Genomic DNA, 19,478 nt, shown 5'->3' with positions numbered 1-19,478 from the left:
CATACATAATGAGAGATTTTTTTTTTTTTTAATTCAGGAAAAATTGACATTTTTGAGATAATAAACCTTTTCTTTGCTGTCCATGGCACTTTAGAAAACATCCTATAAATAACACAAAGTTCAATTTTATCTTGCCAGATTGATTGATTTGGAATTGTGCAGTACCTGCGAAAATCTGCGCATGCTTGAAGTGTTTTGATTATAAACATTCTAATCTAAATTAATGTAAATGCGATCATTTGAGCTGGTTTCTTTAGAAAACAATTACTAACATTAACTATTTGATATCTGGAAATGCCTAGTAATTAATAGCATGATGACTAGTGTTTTTATCATTAAATTATGTAAAATAACTGCTGCAATGGTCAAAACTTTGCTAATGCTAACTTATTTCTGTGTAGCTTACGCAGCATATTAGGGTGTTTTCACACCTTGTTAGTTTGAGCTCTCTAAAAGTTCTTGGAGTGGTTCAGCTCATGTATGTAAACGAACAGCGTGAACAACCATCTCAGACCTGAAAGGACCCAAAAGCTAACTGTACAGTTCATTTGTGGGTCCGTTTGAGGTTCGATTTCCTCGTGATTTGTGAAAGCAATAATGTCCCAGTATGCTTTGTATAGACCGTAATGCTTGAGGTTGAACTAAGCAGTTTATCATTTGTATATGAATTTTTATGTATGTGTATAGTTTATTTTATTATTTATTGAAGTAATTTCAGACATTTCAGTCTTACAATTTTCAAAAATAAATAAATAAACCAACTGTTAACTCTACTCTAACAATACAAAACAATTATGTTGTTATTTATATAATCAATGGATAGCTAGGGCAGGGCAATTTGGCAAAAAAATTAAATTTCGATTTTTTTTTTTTTAATTTATTTTTTTCCGAATTTTGACCAATTCTCGATTTTTACGATTTTTAACTAGCCAACATGAAAATGTAACTACAGTGAGATTCAAGTAACTTTTTCTTTATTAACCATCTAGTTAAAGAAAATTAATGTAAATGTAAATAATGTAAATGTTAAACAAATCACTTGTTAAATATATTTGCAGAAAAGATGCATGAACTACAACTACATAGGCTATTGTACAAACTTGTCTTATACATATGTGTTCAGAAATAATAAAAATGGGGAAAATGCTTTAAAAAAAAATCTCAAGTCAAATTCAAAATTACGTAAGGTATATAACACAAGTAGACTATTATTAACTATAAATGTTCTGTAAAAACAACAGCAGCTTTCAGCCTGTCACCATGATGCAAACATGAAATATCAGACATACAGTAGTAGTTACAGGTTTTTTTATTCGACTGCGCTGCTTTTCCATTGTTTTTTCTGTGTAAACATGGATGTGTTTGACTGTTGCGCTCGTGTCTCTTGCAGCGTCTCATGCATGAAACGACATTCTAAAAACGCAGCGCTCAAGTTAAAAGAAGTTCACTCCAATCTTCTTGTATTTTTCCCTATTCCACTGTAGGGGTGGGCGCTATACCGGTATGAAAGTGATTACCGGTATTATGTTGTTCCATGATATGGATTTTGCTATACCGTTGATACCGTTATATATTCATGAATTCAAGTTTTGCATTTATATAGTTGTTCAATTTGGTACGCTTTGCAAATTTTAACACAAATGAATGCGGCCACTTGCCTGATAAGTAAATAATTGAGCGCAAAATATTCATTTGAGGTATTTTAATTACCTCAACATGACTCGCGGTACCCTCATGTGACACTGAAGACTGGAGTAATGATGCTGAAAATTCAGCTTTGATCACAGGAATACAGTAGCCTATATGTTAAAACATTCAAATAGATCATTTAAATTGACAATATTTCACAATATTACAGTGTTTACTGTATTTTTTATAAATAAATGTAGCCTTGGTGAGCATAAGAGACTTTCCAAAAAAAAAAGATGGGGGGCCTTGAAAATATTTTTATCTACAAAAGGTGGGCCCTGCAGAAAAAGTTTGGGAACCACTGGCCAACTCAAACACACAATATTTAATTTAATTTAATTCATACAGGCCTACCTCATGTTGCACGTTTGCACTTTTTGAGAAAAACAATGGCACAATAAAAAAAAGACTTTTCAGTTCTATGTCCAATCCCTCACTTTTTCTAGTTATATAAGGTTAAAATATTATGCCTGTAATTTTTTTTTCTCATATCGCAATATAATATCGATATCGCCTGGACAGAATAAAATATCGTGATATGAATTTTAGCTCATATCACCCACCCCTATTCCACTGCCCGCATCGCATCTTTGTCAACACAAAAGGGCAAAAGGGCTATGTGAATGGCGCTTGGCGCTATATTTATGGTCCTTCACAGAGAGCGTCACATGTAAGCGGTTAAAAACGTGCGCCGACATGCGGTTGGATCGTTCTTTTCTCTTTACTGTTATCACCGGCATATTGTCAAAGCGTCTTAATTCTAACATTTCGTAATATTTCTATTCAAAATCGCGATTCCTCGATTTCTAAAAAAATAAAATCGTGGCAAAACTTTCAATTCGAATTAATCAATAAAATCGGGAAAAACGCCCAGCCCTACGGCTAGCTGTGCATTAAATGATTTTAATGCATGATGTGGAGGAAAAGAAAGCTGGGTGTGTGAATTGCATCTATGCGTCTCACTCTGCAAACAGTGAAGCTGTTAGTTAGAAATATATGTATTATATTAAATGTATGTAGCAATTCAGTATCGAAGCTATTTTATTAAAAGTTGCAGCGTTGACAAGAAGTTTCTCTGTGCGTGTGTCAATTAAAACAATGCATTAATATAGAACCGTGATTAAACTGACTTATTAATCGATAATTCAGTCAAATCAAGTACTATAATTCATACATTCATATAAATGTGATCTTACCGTACTACTTCATCTCTGTTAGATAAAATTTTAATTAGACTGTTTGTAGATTTGATGCTATAGCAGCCGCGGTGTGGGATCCCGGGAGAATGATCAACCAGACACAGAGAGCCAGTGTACTACCATAGCATTCTCAAGTTTATTAAGGAAGATGGGTCCTATTTATACCACAGATACATACAACAACATAAACAAAGTCCTGGACATCCAATCAAAGTACTCAAGATGTGTGTTAATATGTGAACATGTATATGTGTGTGTTCTTAGCCACCGTTTTCGTGCGGGGGCAAGTGCAGTTATAAGTGAAACCCAAGAAATATTAACAATCTCCATGTCTGATTTAAAGCGGGCAGAATGCTAGATCTCAGCTGCACATCGGGTGGACCTTTGCCTCCACATCGTGCAGTAAAATCATTTTATGCACAGCTAGCCGTAAATTACATAAATGACAACAGAATTGTTTTATATTGTTAGAGTTAACGGTTAGCAGTGTTGGGCAAGCTACTTGGAAAATGTAGTGAGCTAAGCTAACAGTTACTCTTCATTAAATGAAGCTTCACTACACTAAAGCTACAGCCCTGGGAAATGTAGCAAGCTAAGCTACAGCAACATTGCAAAAGTAGTTTACTACATCTAAGCTATTTTTAAAAAATTCATTTTTATATTGAACCAACATCATACCAAGTCAATGCTCTCTCAGTGATCAATAAAACTGTCAAACAGACATGCATAATAGTTCAGTTTAGTTGTTTATTCAATAACTGTTCCAAACCAATTTGTCAACAAAAATCAGTATCATGTACAGGGCCGGATTTATCTCATATTGCGACATAGGCAAAATACATTTTTGCTGTCGGCCGGAAACCTCCTATTGGTAGTTGGCCAAGTATTGTGGCTTTATTGTATACAGATACATTTATACAAAGGGTAACACTTAACAATAAGGTTCATTAGTTAACTAGTGTAGTTAACATGAACTAAGAATGAACAATACTGCAGCATTTATTAATCTTAATGTTAATTTCAACATTTACTAATGCATTATTAAAATCAAAAGTTGTGTTTGGTAACATTAGTTAATGCACTGTAAACTAACGTGAACTACCAATGAACAACTGTATTTTCATTAACTGACATTAACAAAGATGAATAAATACTGTAATAAATGTATGTTAGTTAATACATTAATGAAATCTTATTGTATAGTGTTACCATATAAATGTATAGGCCTACAGAGATAGGCTACGTTTATTTGCATCGTTGCATGTGTCAATATATTATTAAAGGGGTCATATGATGCGATTTCAATTTTTCCTTTCTCTTTGGAGTGTTACAAGCTCTTGGTGCATAAAGAAGATCTGTAAAGTTAATGTACAGTATGTGGAAAATAATGTGTTTTTTTAACTTTAAACCGCATAAACACATTTCATTACACCAAATACACAAAATAATGTTCTTTTTAGCAGCATCATATGACCCCTTTAACATTTCACCAAAATCAAGTTCAAATACAAAGTTTTTGACCAGCGAATGTTTTTCCCTGTCATTACCACCACATCAGTGGCAGTACGTGCATCGTATTTGTTTTCATGAACTTGCAGTTTATACAGTTTTCTGTCGCTATGTGGGCGCTCATTTTTTTTCTATTATTTGGCCAAAATATCATATTGTAAAAGATTTAGCGCTTCGCACAAGCTATTTAGATGTGACTCGACAACAAATGATAGACTAAGACACTCTTCTCTGCGCCTTAAAAACAAAAAAAACATTAGCCTTTATAAATATAGTGTTTCTTGAGTAAAGAAAACGTTGTAGTTATTCAATCAACAGTATTTACCTTCAGACTGCAAACAAGCTGAGATGCTCTAAACTGCACGTATTTGGCCAAAATATCATATTGTAAAAGATTTAGCGCTTCGCACAAGCTATTTAGATGTGACTCGACAACAAATGATAGACTAAGACACTCTTCTCTGCGCCTTAAAAACAAAAAAAACATTAGCCTTTATAAATATAGTGTTTCTTGAGTAAAGAAAACGTTGTACTTATTCAATCAACAGTATTTACCTTCAGACTGCAAACAAGCTGAGATGCTCTAAACTGCACACCACACTTCTAGTTATTCAATCAACAGTATTTACCTTCAGACTGCAAACAAGCTGAGATGCTCTAAACTGCACGCCACACTTCATTCACAAGAGAGGCGGGAGGAATAATGAGGTTTGACTGACAGTTTGAGGAGCCAATGGAGTTACGAAGTTTAGTGGCACTTACTGATCCAGGATCAGTGGTCCTTAGCTGTTATATTTCTGATTTGAGCTTGAGCTTCAGAAATGCTTTGGAAAATGTAGCTTTTGTTGACACTACCTCGCTACTTTATCAAAAAAAGAGCTTCGTTACTGAAAAGCTATTTGATTCAGAAAACAGCGACGCTACCACCACGCTACTGAGAATGTAGTTAAACTACTAGCGTCTCTACTTGTAGCGACGCTACTGCCCAACACTGATGGTTAGTTTGATAGTTTTGGTTGGTTTTATTTATTTTATTTTTTTGACAAATGTAACGAGACTGAAATAATTAGGCATTGGTAGCCAAAATAATATTATAATAATTATAAATCCTGCATAGGCTATAAATAAAAAACATATGCAAATAATAAATGGCTTAGTTGTCATGTTGGTCCATGCAAAGCATACAAGGAACTCGGTGCTTTCACAAATCATTAATAAGCAACTGTTGATAGAACTAATAGCACTAAAAAATGTAGCTTTGATTAGATGTCAAAAGCAGGTAATTGGTAACTTTAAAGTGCCCCTATTATGCCATTTTCACGGTTCCTAATATTGTTTTGGGAGTCTCCTACAATAGGATTACATGCATGTCAAAAAACACTTTCGTTTTCTCAAAATATGCATTTAATATCACTTCATTTTCCAGCAATTCTCAAACGATTCGTTCAAAGCAGTTCAGATTCAGTCTCTCTAAACCCCTCCTTTCCGTGAGCCTGCTCTGATTGGTCAGATGGCCTAGTCTGTTGTGATTGGTCTATGGCATACAGTGCATGTCATAAATGATACGCCTATTTCAATAGTTCTGTATTTTGAACGTTCTATAGAAAATATAAACATCTATTATTTATCATACTTACAGGTTGTGATTCAGTGGAGCAGCTGGTCCAAATAAACAGGATACTGATCCATCTTTCAAGAGCAAGCGTTTTGTGAATCCCGCATTGAACTCCCCGAGATTAGAGAAGCAGTCGAACATAGCGCTCATTATGCAAATGTGTTACCCCGTGACGTGTAGCCGTCACGGAAGAGGGATTCGAATACTAACGACTCGTTTCAGCTGTTCAGAGTCGATTAATTTTGGGAGATAATAATTTATTAATAACTTTATTTATCGTGCACTTTCAGCTTTACAACTTTGCAGATCGTTTACATTCACATACAGCTACATTACACACTGCATATTGGCAATATTGGAAATGGCATAATAGGGGCACTTTAATACAGTTTCTGTACTATGATGGGGCCAAACACATGTCTACACTGGACATGACAATTGTCGCATCGCGCTGCACCACGCCACACCAGCTTGAGGCTGTCTACACTCGACGCGACCATTGCGAATCATTTGAACTTTGTTTTCGAGAACCCGTTCCGTGCATTTCCACTACAGAAAAGGTTGTTCTGGGCCGGAACTGACTTTCATATTTATCGACCAGTATGCAGAGTATATCATCATAAATATCATCATATCATCATAAACACAGCCGTTTTTGTCTTAAGTGAACGTAAACAGATGAGAAAGAAAACGTGTATAGTATTTTTAGATCTGCGTGCGTCATTAATGTTAATCAAAGAACAAAAAATAATTCTCTTATCTTGACTCAATATCCTTAATAACTTTAATTAATTAATCTATTTTATTCATGAAAAGAAAATTATGCATTGTTTTTAAACTTTTAATTACAGTTTCTGAACCTGAAATTTGGTTCAGTTGTATTTATTTATGCTATTGCTAATTGATTTGTTTGTTCCTATTTTATTACTGACTGTTTACTTGTCTTTAACACTTTAATATTTGAAATTTATATAAGTCTAGTTGTTTTTTTATGTGGTCTTTTTGTTAAAAGCATAGGCAAAAGTTCCTCTTGTAAGTGTTCTGTAGGCTGCTGATTTTTGCTCATGTTAATTAGCTGCAACAGAATGCTTTGCAAAAAGACACAGAATAAATGTTTGACTTCTAAATGTTTGACTTCATCTTTAGGGGTTCAAAGCGCGTAGCGCTGAAACCCTATTGTAATTGTTCGGATGACCACGTAAAACTGATCCATGTAAAACTGATCATGCAGACCAAACCGTAAGTCGTAGAGACTTGAAACTTGGAGGGATGTAGTATTTTGTAGTACTCTCACCACCTACAACGTAACCGAGGCTCGCCCCAATCGGCCTAACGGGGGGGCGCTACAGCGATCGAAAGTACGAAATCGCTCATAACTCCTAAACTGTCAGTCGCAGGCTCAAGTGTCTTATATCGTTGAAATCCTTGGCTAATGCCGGACAAAACGCATGCACGTCAGATTCGATTGTGAGCGAAATTTTCAGGTATTTTGAATTTTTTGAAAAACCTACTTTTGCTAACTAGTTCTAGGTTTTTCGCCTGATCGGAACCAAACCAGTGCAGAAAGATTCTCTGGAGAGTGAATATCAATAATTATCAAAAAAAAGTTGAACTTTCGACTCCCCGTGGCAAAGGGACGCCAAAACGTTCAAAGGGGGCAGGGCCACTTTTAGTAAAATGCCTATAACTCCTGAACGGAATGAGATATCTTCGCCAAACTCTGAACACTTATGTAAGAGCTCAAGCTGAGGTCACAGGAAAAAAATTGCGGAGATTGGCCACTTGGTGGCACTATAAGAGGGAAAAAACATAAAAATGGCTATAACTAGGCAACCATTTGTCCTATCAACATGAAAATCGTCCAAATCGTCTTGGTCCAAAGTGCCACAAGTGTCTATGGGGATATTTGCGTATCTCAAAAAAACATGGCCACCACTGGCTGATGAAGTTTGAGCACCTATTAGACAAGGTTAACGGAGGCTGATCGGAACGAAACTCGGTGGGCCTGTTTGACTCACGGCCCCAAAGGTCTGTGAGAAATTTGAAAGAAATCGGCCACTGGGGGGTGGTATCGCATATTTTGAGGGCGTAAACGATTGTACATTGCGCGATTTTCCGCACATATACGCAATATTCATATCATATGATAGCCCTCATCGTTCCAAACAACTTTGCCTCTAGAACTACTGTCAATCAAACCGTTTTTTAAATGATTGAGAAGATGTGAAAAACCTACTTTTGCAAACTAGTCCTAGGTTTTTCGCTCAATCTGGAAAAAAACACCGTAGTGCAATTCTCTGGACTCTCTAGGTCAGTAATTATCAAAAACATGTTGAAATTTAGCTAAAACTGGCCTTTAGAAAAGGGGCCTGTCCAAATATACCCAAAAGCCTATAAAATCTAAACGAAAACTCAAAACTTCACGAAACCCACTGAGCACATTCGCATGTGATTCTAAACAAGCATGCAAAGTTTCAGGGAGATACAGCTGGCGCTATAACAGTCATAAACGTTATAAAAACATCGTTATGGTAAATCACCTGGGGCCCGTTTCAATAAGGTGGTTCAACCAACTCTGAGTTGACTTACCCTCAGAGTTTTCGGTTTCAGAACAGCTGAATTGTGTTAGTTCAGTCAACTCTGAGTAGGTTGACTCTGAGTTTAGCGCGTGCACCACGACTATGAGAAGTCATGATCAATGGAACTCCGAAATTATGATTCACCATGGCAACAGCACAGACAAAAAGATGTCCGCACACTTTGAGTCAACGCATAAGTTTAATTCTTAATCACTGTTATAATAACAGAGGTGAAAACTGGCAGAACGGTAGGTTATTGAACTAATATTAATTTTCATGGTATCCCATGGGCAAAAAAAAGAAAAGAAAAGAAGAACGTGACAGCAGCTAAAAATTAAGTATAAAAACATTTCAATCAGGTAAAGCTTTAAGCATAAAATGTTCATGGGTGTAGGCTACATGACTTTACAAACATTTGATATCTGAAATAAAGTTCATTCAGTGTCTATTTCAATGTGCAGCAGCTTTTTTTCCCACATACTCTAATCTTTTCACGTAGTCTAATCTTTTCACATAGTTAAAGATTCTCTAATCCAACCTGTTAAATTTCTTAATTAGAGTAATGAAATTAACATTTGACTGCTACTAAGTCAACAGCATGAAGGCTCGCAAAATAATGAAGAACAGATGAGGAGGAGATGGCCATAATACCAAGTATTGGAAGAATACTCAAATCCAACAGTAAAAATATGCGTGTCATCAATGCATCCAACCACACTGGAAGTTCTAAAGGAAATTCTAATTATTGGGTTACTTCCATAGGTAGCCGCAAGATGTTATCAAGTGAACGTCAGCGAGGCACACCTTCGTTACGGCTCTGCATACAGCGGCCTTACTAATGTGCTCTGCATCCCCGATATAGAAAACTACCAAATAAATATGCATGTGGATATGGCACAAAAAAATGTAACTCCCTACGAATTAATAAAGCTATCTACAGTATAAAATGACATGCCATTTTTGTCACTTTGACGGTGCCTGGTGTTTGAAGGGGGGAGGTGGGGGAAACAAAAAATAATCTTGTTTACGTTTGCATTAAGATGATTTTTCTTAGCCCATGGTGGATAATTTTACTTGTTTTAAGTAAAATACACTTAAATGCACTTGTTTCCCCCCAGGAAACAAGAATAAACTTAAGCTATATCATTTTTCTTATATAGAAAATGCATCATGATTTAAGAATTTTTAGATATTTGTACTTGAAATAAGACCGTTACTCAGTAAGAAAAGCATTTTTGCAGCGTGAATGAATGAATGAGGTATTTAAACATCGCTTACGCTTTAAAAGGGGGGAGGAGACCGTAAGAAACTCTGGGTTTACCGAAGAAAACCTGCTCCCGACCAGGTTAGGTTCATAGAGTAAGTTACCTCCCTTTCAGAAATGGGCTTGACTTACCCTGCTTTCTCGGGTTTGACAAACCTCCCATTCTGAAACGGAAAACCCAGAGTTTCCCTCATTTCAGGGTTAACATACTCAGAGTTTTCACTTAACCTCCTTTCTGAAACGGGCCCCTGGATTTGCCAAAAATGCTTTTTTAATAATTGATTTAGGTGGTTACAGGCTTGCTAAATAATATGTAATATCTTTTTCCTTATGTGCTTAAATCCCTAAAGCACTTGAACTGCTGTAATCACTGCTTGCAGCTATATTTTATATTGGATTTTTTTATCTTATTGGAATCTATAAGAATCGGAATCGATAAGCAGAATCGAAATCGATAAACTTCAAACGATACCCAACCTTATACGTCATAAATAGAAAGGGGCAACAGTTTACTGTCTGGGATTTGTTGTGTCGTGTCGCGCCACATCCAGTTTAGACGGCATGGTCACTTTATTATTATTATTATTATATATATTTTTAAGTTATATTTATGGGCGTTTTCTGACTTTATTGGGACAGAACAGTAGAGAGCTGACAGGAAAGCATTGGGTGGCGAGAGAGGGGGGTGGGATCGGCAAAGGACCTCGAGACAGGAATCGAACTCGGGTCACCGTGAGCGCAGTTGCACTTTATGTCGGCGCACTAACCACGAGGCTATTGGCACCGACATGGTCACTTTATTTTAAGGTTCAACTCTCACTATTAACAAACTCTTAACTATGTAAGTAAAGTAATAATAAATTACTAATTTCCTGCTTATTAATAGGTTATTAGGTTATAAGGTTATTAAGTTTAGGTATTGGGTAGAATATGGTCATGCAGAATATGTGCTATATGAGTACTAATAAACAGCCAATATGTTAATAATAGGCATGCTAATAAACAACTAGTTAATAGGGAGAATTGGTCCCTATACTAAAGTGTTACCGAAAGCATCACTGATTATAATGGTTTCTATAGTATTTTGTCGCGCCACTCACGTCTGGTGTAGACATGGTATAAGTCTTGGCAGATATTCCCTAACCTTAATGTTCTTCTGCACACTAAACACAAAACTGAAAAAATAAAAAACCACCTGAAAACTGAGGGCACGCTTTTTCTAATATATTATAATCAATTGTTGAGTGATTAACCAGTTTTCCTCAGTCAGGCTGTTTTTTTTTTTCAGTCAGCTTTAAAGTTTTTTGGACATGTCCTAAAGAAAGCAAAATATTGACTAAAGGTACTGAGATCACAGTTAACATCTTTTTCGGTAGCTTACTGGGTAAAGGATCTAGTGAACATGTTGGTTTTAATATATTAAATGTCTTTTTTAGGCACCAGTTGTATCCGTTAGTTTTCTTCTTCTTCTGCTCTGGAAGTCTGTGGCAGCCCATAGAACCGCTTGTGGGAAAGGTATAAAATTTAGCACACAGATAGAGGACAGTCTTAATATTAGCCATATGAAATCCGGAGTCTTTATCTCAAATCCTCTAGTGCCACCAATAGGCCAAATTTGCACTCATATTTCTGCTAGTAACTTTTGAACTGTAAGGTCTAGAAGCTAAATTCTTTTTCCCTCTGATTCCTTGGCTCATGCCGTGTTGAATGCATGTCAAAATTGTAAAATTCTATGGATCAGGATTGTTCTCAATTATGAATTATGCTCAAATTTTTTGAACTTGCCCTAGACAGTTTGTCCGATTTTCACCAAAATTGGCTCCGTTATTCTTCAGACAATGCTGACAAAAAGTTATCAAAAACCTTTTGATATACCAAACCGGGTTTCATAAAGCGTGGTAATGAATTTGATTAAGTTTGTGCAAAAATGAACATGAGGCTACATCTCCATAATGATTTTTAGCGCAGGGCTGGGCAACTTCGGTACTGAAGGGTCACTGTCCTGCAGAGTTTAGCTACAAGCCTAATCAAACACACCTGAACAAGCTAATCAGTGTCTTCAAGATCACTCGAAAGCTACAGGCAGGTGTCTGATTAGGGTTGGAGCTGAACTCTGCAGGATAGTGGCCCTCCAGGACTGAAGTTGCCCAGCCCTGCTTTAGCGGATTCTGACCAAACTTGGTATGTGTTATAAAAAGCATGAAAGCATGAGGGCACAGCACCACCTACTGGTCAAAAGATATAAAAATTTGACATTTCTGCTCATAAATTGACCAGTTTGGCCAAATATCATAAGATTTGTCTTGTAGATTTGGAACGGCATACTGAATTGAAGGATACCTAATTTTCCCATGTTAGCCTTTTTTGGCCTCTGCCATTTTGAATTTGAATTTTGAACAAATGTCTTTAACAGCGGTTTCTGACCCTGCTCATGGAGAGCTACCATACTGTAGAGTTCAGCTTCAAACCTAATCCAACACACCTGGACCAGCTAATCAAGATATTCAGGGCTGCTTAATTAATAACAGGTGTGTTGAAGCAGGGTTGGAACTTAAGTCTGCAGGAAGGTAGCTCTCCAGGAGCAGGGTTGGAGAACCCTGGTCTTTACAGAGTAATTAAAGACAGCTCCTTAGCTCTTCACTTTACCTCTGTTGTGCTTGGCCCCTTAATTGCTCTTTGGAGCTATATTTTATCATTTCTGTTGCTTTGTGTCATTAAACTTAGGTTAACTTTTATTTATCCTTTTCACCTTAGCCGTGATGCTGCTTAAAGAGGAAAATAAAATGGAAGAAGATCGGTATGAGAAACAGGATTTTATTACTGGAGAAAAATCTTCTAGTTGCTCACTGACTGAAAAGACCTTACTTAAAAGAAATAAAAATACAGGAACGAGAAGTTCTTTCATTTGCCAACAGTGTGGAAAAAGTTTCAGTCGAAAAGGAAGCCTCAAAATCCACCAGCGAATTCACACTGGAGAGAGTCCTTTCACCTGCCCACAGTGTGGAAAAAGTTTCACTCAAAAAGGAAGCCTTAAAATTCACATGAGAATTCACACTGGACAGAGTCCTTTCACCTGCCCACAGTGTGGAAAAAGTTTCACTCAAAAAGGAAGCCTTAAAATTCACATGAGAATTCACACTGGACAGAGTCCTTTCACCTGCCCACAGTGTGGAAAAAGTTTCACTCAAAAAGGAAGCCTTAAAATTCACATGCGAATTCACACTGGAGAGAGCCCTTATGCTTGCATAGAGTGTGGGAAAAGTTTCATTAGAAGAGGAAGCCTTAAAAGCCACATGACAGTTCACACTGGAGAGAAGCCTTACACATGCCCTCAATGTGGAAAGTGTTTTACTCGTAAAGCAACCCTAAACGCCCACATGAAAATTCACACTGGAGACAGTCCTTACACCTGCAAACAGTGTGGGAAGACCTTCTCACAAAAAGGAAATCTACAGACTCACATGAGAATTCACACTGGAGAGAGGCCGTTCATTTGTGGCCAGTGTGGAAAAAGATTCAGAGGTAAAGTAAACCTCAATTACCACACAAGGATTCACTCAAGAGAGAACTGTTTTATATGTCATCAGTGTGGGAGAAGTTTCACAGACAGGAAACACTTTAAGAAACATGTAATAACTCACACTGAAGAGAAGCCATTCTCTTGTCTTCAGTGTAAAAAGAGTTTTACATATCAAAAAGACCTGAAACATCATTTGCAATCTCATTATGGAAAGAAAGTGCAGTATTCTGAATGTGGTAAAATGTTTAAAAAAAGGAGCAATTTCAAAAATCACTTGCACATTCACTCTGGAGGAAGGCGATTTAATTGTGATCAGTGTAATAAAACGTTTATTTTGCCATCACACTTAAAGATACACCTGAAATGTCATGCAGATGTGAGACCCTATTTGTGTTCTGTGTGTGGGAAGAGTTTTAAATGGCTCAGCAATTTAAAATGGCACCAGAAAATACGTATCTGTGTGAAATTAAGGTTACGATAACACTGCAGCTGATTGTGGGCCAAATCTGATTGTCCACCTTCATGATCATTTGCATTATTCACCTCTGTATACTAGAAGAGACTTGGAGAGGATTTTTATTTTCATGTCATATGTACATATGAGTGGTTGTAGTAGGCGCCCTCAAATTTCCAAGTATGGTGGCATTGGTTCATTACATATATTGAAAACTCAATGTAACTCAAAGTTAAAGGGGTCATCGGATGCCCATTTTCCACAATTTGATATGATTCTTTAGGGTCTTAATTAAAAGTCTATAACATACTTTGGTTAAAATCTCTCAATGGTAAGTGTAAAACAACACCCTTTTTACCCTGTCAAAAACAGCTCTGTTCACAGCAAATCGTTATGGTGCATTTCCCTTTAAATGCTAATGAGCTCTGCTCACCCCGCCCCTCTCTTCTGTGGGATGACACGCAGTTCTCTGAGAGACTGTAAACTTTTGCCGCATTCATCGTGAAACTTGCTAACTAGCACATTATTAGGAAAGGTGATTTGCAAAATTCAGTTAAAACAACATATACTCACTGGAGATGAAGCTGGATCACGAATGGTTCGTGCGAACATAGATGGATTTAGGTTAGGGATGTTCATTTTAACCGGTTAACCGTTAACCGACCGTAAGAATTTTTGACCGATTAATACAATCAGTTAAACGGTTTAAAAAGTCATTTATTAATTTTTTTCAGTAATTTATCAAACTATTTAAAAAGTTTTGCTGCATGGTTAAAATACGCTACGCATATATAAAAAAAATAGTTTTTTAGAGAAAAAAAACGCAAGTCGAGTATGTCGCATTTTATTATTTCATTCAGAAATAGGCCTAATGCCGATGCGAAATGTTTACAAACATTATAATAAACACTGTAAACATAGCTAGGCTATTTTAGTTCCCCTCACTCCACAAAACGTATTCGCGATGTATTTGAATGCCAAAATATTATTTATTATGTAGCCTACTTCACTGGCGTTCCAATATCCACGTTAAACAAAATGTTTTGCATAACATCACGGCGATACGGTGATAACACTTAACGGCACAGACTACATATTTGAACTGAGCAGTGTGTTTTTTTTCCATACGTTTGACTGACTGTATATTATTATGATAATGAACAGGCTGCTTTGTCAAAGTAGCAAAGCTTAACTGTGCGCGCATGCGGCACCGGCGCAATCGCTTGAATTTTTTCCTTCTAACAGTGGAAGAAACTACTCCTTTTAGTCAAAGATAATCAGAATTGTAAAAGGTTTGCATTTATTTGTGTACATTCACAATAAAAACAAATCTTTGTGCTTTTGTAAAATAAGCCTAAAGAAAAATAGGATGCCGCGTTCTGCCGTCTGGTTTCCTTTTACGCAGCACAAAAATGAACTGAAACTCTGCATACTAGGCTACTTGTTGCACAGTTTTGTTTTGTTTTTTTTCCGTTTTCTTAATTTATTAAGTCAAAATATATTTCTCGTTTAGGCCTATTTATTTTTATTATTATATTAATATATTATTTATACAGTGCATATATATATATATATATATATATATAGCTTAGCTTTATGATGTTTTTCTCCGCTCGCAGAAGCGCTGCAGGTGCGTTATGTGACATGATGACCTTGTGAATCCTCATGTTCTGTTGTTTGCTGCTTTTTGCGCATGTAAAATTAATCCCCGGGAAACAAATGTTAGTATTTTTAATGGTTCACAGACACTTATCCTTTCTAATTTAATTCAATTCTAATTCAAAATAATCTTGTCGGTTAACGGTTAATAATCCGTTCACGAGCGTCGGTTGTCGGTTAGGAAAAATAACCGAAATGAACATCCCTAATTTAGGTAGATCGGAGGATTTGTTTCCTTGAAAAACAAAGCTAATCCACTGCGTCTTCAGCGGCTCAGATGTCGGGAGTAAACGACGACTGCTATGTTCATTATTACATCCAACAACAAAACACCTTAATCGCTTAGGAGTCATTCTGGTCTACACCTGCTCCAGCGTCAAAGCAATGGCGGACTGTTCACAGCTCACTCAGGGCTGGTCTAAGGTAAAACACCAGTGTCAATTGACAATTGTGGGAGGGGCCTTGGCCTGTGTGACATCACACAGCCAAGAATCTAAGAACGGCTTGATTTGAGAAAGGGGTCATGATTTATCAATATTTAAAAAAAACACTGGGTGGATTTTTATCATTATAGGGTGGTTGTGTACACACACTGCCAAGACACATTTCAGTTCAAACAACATGTAAAAGTGAATTTTGCATCCGATGACTCCTTTAAATGTCTGTCTTGCGGCTAATTGCCACAATGTAAATGAAAGATGATAAATAAAAAGATATAAACTAAAGATAAATCAAATAATGTAGTGCAATATTCATTTTATTTGAGAGAAAAAACAGGTAAACATTTGTTATCAAACTGGACTTGAATATGGCTACAGTTAGGTTTATCTGGTGACATCTGGAAGCGGTTTCCACCTGCAGGTTGTATAATTGCTAAACATTCTAGCAGTTTCAACACTAATCTTAGGTGTTTAATTAGCTTATTAATTAGTCAAGTCGATTTTATTTACACAGTGCACACTATTTACACACACACACAAATGCTGTAAAGCCCAAACTGTAAATCACATTTGACACAACCCGTTTTTTTCTGGGATCTCGCAATATAAAAAAGTAAGCACTGATAAGAAGGAATTACCTGAAGCTCTCACATAAATCATTACAGTGCAAAGATAGATTTTGTTAATGAACTTTTTTTTTTTATTGGTAGCAGTCTGTGATATTGTGATTGATTAAAGCAGGAGTCTCCAAACTCAGTACTGGAGAGCCGGTGTCCTGCAGAATTTAGCTCCAGCTTGCCTCAAAACACCTACCTGAAAGTTTCTAACATACCTAGTAAGAGCTTGATTAGCTGGTTCATGTGTGTTTAATTAGGGTTGGAGATAAACTCTGCAGGACACCGCCCCTCCAGGACCGAGTTTGGAGACCACTGGATTAAAGTAACTGGTTAAAGGGGAAATCGGATGCTCATTTTCCATTAGTTGGTATGATTCTTGAGGGTCTTCATGAAATGTCTGTAACATACTTCGACTAAATTTCTTCAATGGTCCTGTAAAACAACAGCCCTTTTACCTGGTCAAAAACAGCATGGTCCATGTGTTATTGATGGTGATTTTGGTTACATTGTTCCACCATCAGTCTTTACGAGTGAGTCGGAATGAAAGACTTGTATTTTGAAAGGGGCTGAAACAAGTTTGTATACAAGGGCACTATTTTTACTTTCAACAACACCTTGTAAGATGCAACCAACACATGCATTGACCAGTGTTATCATAGAAAATCTCTTAACAGCTGAAAGAATACTACGACAAAGATATTGCTTTCCTCAGCAGACATTCAAACTGTTATTTTAATATGAATATGAGATGGATCTGAAGAGCGAATGCTGTATCACAGGGGTCCTCAACTCTAGACCTCGAGATCCACTTTCCTGCAGAATTTAGCTCCAATCCTAATCAAACACATGAACAAGCTAATCAAGGTCTTCAGGATTACTACAGTTGCTGGTAGGTGTGTTTAATCCAGGTTGGAGATAATCTCTGCAGGAAAGTGGATCTTTAGGACCCCTGCTGTATCAGATGCAGGTAATCACACTCGCTCAGTTGATCTCTCTCTCATAATATTCTACTTATAATAGTACGCTTTTAACTTCAATGAAGCAACTCGACATTCATTTGTTACTAGTTTTAATGTGACATTTTCAAATTAGTAACAGAGGCTTGTTTGGTTGTTTTGGCTCTCGACAGGCTCACGTTGGCAGCAGTTTGCCCGATTCGACATGTTGAATCAGCGTTGGGGCCGCTCGCGAGAGTGAGAACTCTGATTGGATGTTAGTTTAGCAAACAATTCGGTGCCTAAGAATTAAAGTGGAAGTGATGAAACGAGCAAATATATAAAGGGGGCACAGACCGAAGGCTGTTCTAATGTTACGTGATCTTTATAAGCATTACAATATGCAAATATTTTCATAACATGTTATGAAAACTTTAAACTTCAAACTTTATATTAGGTGGCCTTAACTACTATCAAAATAAGTACAATGTACTTATTGTGTTCACATTGTATTGTAAAACACCTTTGCTGCTATTGAGGTGGGATATGGGTAAGGTTAGGGACAGGCTTGGTGGTATGGGTAGGTTTAAGAGTGGGTTAAGGTGTAAGGGATGGGTCAACAGTTAAATTATTAATGTAATTACAGAAATTAATTACACATGTAATTTACATGCAGGTATTTAAAAAAATATAAGTACGATGTAAAAACATGTATGTACACAATAAGTGCATTATACCAAACAATTAATTGAAATTAAAACACCTTTGCTGCTATTGAGGTGGGATATGGGTAAGGTTAGGGACAGGCTTGGTGGTATGGGTAGGTTTAAGAGTGGGTTAAGGTGTAAGGGATGGGTCAACAGTTAAATTATAAATGTAATTACAGAAATTAATTACACATGTAATTTACATGCAGGTATTTAAAAATATATAAGTACGATGTAAAAACATGTATGTACACAATAAGTGCATTGTACCAAACAATTAATTGAAATGTAAGTACATAGTTAAAGCTACCTTTTATAAACTGGGACCAAAAGTTCATTCTTTACTTGAAGGTTACTTGCAAAGCAATGAGGGGTCCACTCAAATTTACTGTCCAAACATACCTGTGCACATCTGCCATTATTTACAAGGCAGAGATGGACTTGACAGTGCAAGAAGATGTGGTCAGAGCTTCCTGAGAAGGTGAACATCCCGAAGGAGAAATGGCTTGTTGTACCATTACCATTTTGAAGAACCTCCACTGTGCCATCTTGAGGGTTGGGGCATCTAGGAAGGGAGGAGAGTTTTAGAAAGGAAGGCAATAGAGGGGAAATGATTGCATGGAATGATCAAGCATATGGTACAACAGTTTTGCTGTACTCACTCAACATATTTAGTCAATTAACCATGAAAACATCAAGCCCACTCACTCTCCAATGATTAGACTCCAACGAATATCATGGTCAATATCATTAACAGGTGTTGCCCAGCAGTTGTCAAGAACTGTTGCGATTTGATTTATATCCACTCCTTCCACCTCAACAGCCACATACATCTGCTGATTTACTTGTATTTCCACTTCCCCTTCATATGGGCTAGTAAACTGTGCATCATGGTAGGGAATCATGCGGATCTGGTATATGCCCTGGCCAGGAATCTCCTGACTTATCACACTGTGGGCAAAAATATAAAATATCACCAACCATGAGTGCTAATAATGTTATTAATGTTATTAACATTAATTAATGTTAATAATGTTAAATGCTGTATACTAATGTGAAACTCTGAAAAGTCTCATCACACAAAGCACCACCTCAATACAGCCAGTAAAAACAGTGCTTCTGTACAAATTCAATACATTTTAAGCTAAAACTTTAGTGAGGGTAGACCCCATATTATCCCATTTATAACTCAGGAGTCTGTTCAAAACCTGGCTGCGCCACAGAGCACCACTCACATAGTTTTACATTATGTGACATTATTTTTTGTCCCAAATCATTGTTAATGTGCATA

General features: G+C 36.7%; 1 protein-coding gene across 2 annotated transcripts in view; it reads left to right on the top strand.

Moving 5' to 3' along the window:
- Window positions 1-13,856, top strand: part of LOC107717579 (gastrula zinc finger protein XlCGF52.1-like) — a 16,221-nt gene extending 2,365 nt beyond the window's left edge. For both annotated transcript variants that reach the window (XM_016524386.1, XM_016524387.1), the window contains one exon: window positions 12,610-13,856. In XM_016524386.1, coding sequence (XP_016379872.1) covers window positions 12,610-13,856 — 1,247 coding nt within the window. The remainder of the gene's footprint in view (window positions 1-12,609) is intronic.
- The last annotated feature ends 5,622 nt before the right edge of the window (window positions 13,857-19,478 follow it).

This window comes from Sinocyclocheilus rhinocerous, unplaced genomic scaffold, assembly GCF_001515625.1.
Source record: "Sinocyclocheilus rhinocerous isolate Xijiao unplaced genomic scaffold, SAMN03320098_v1.1 scaffold3681, whole genome shotgun sequence".
NCBI lineage: Eukaryota > Metazoa > Chordata > Actinopteri > Cypriniformes > Cyprinidae > Sinocyclocheilus > Sinocyclocheilus rhinocerous.
The sequence above is the reverse complement of the archived record's forward strand: the minus strand, read 5'-3'. Positions and strand labels throughout refer to the sequence as shown.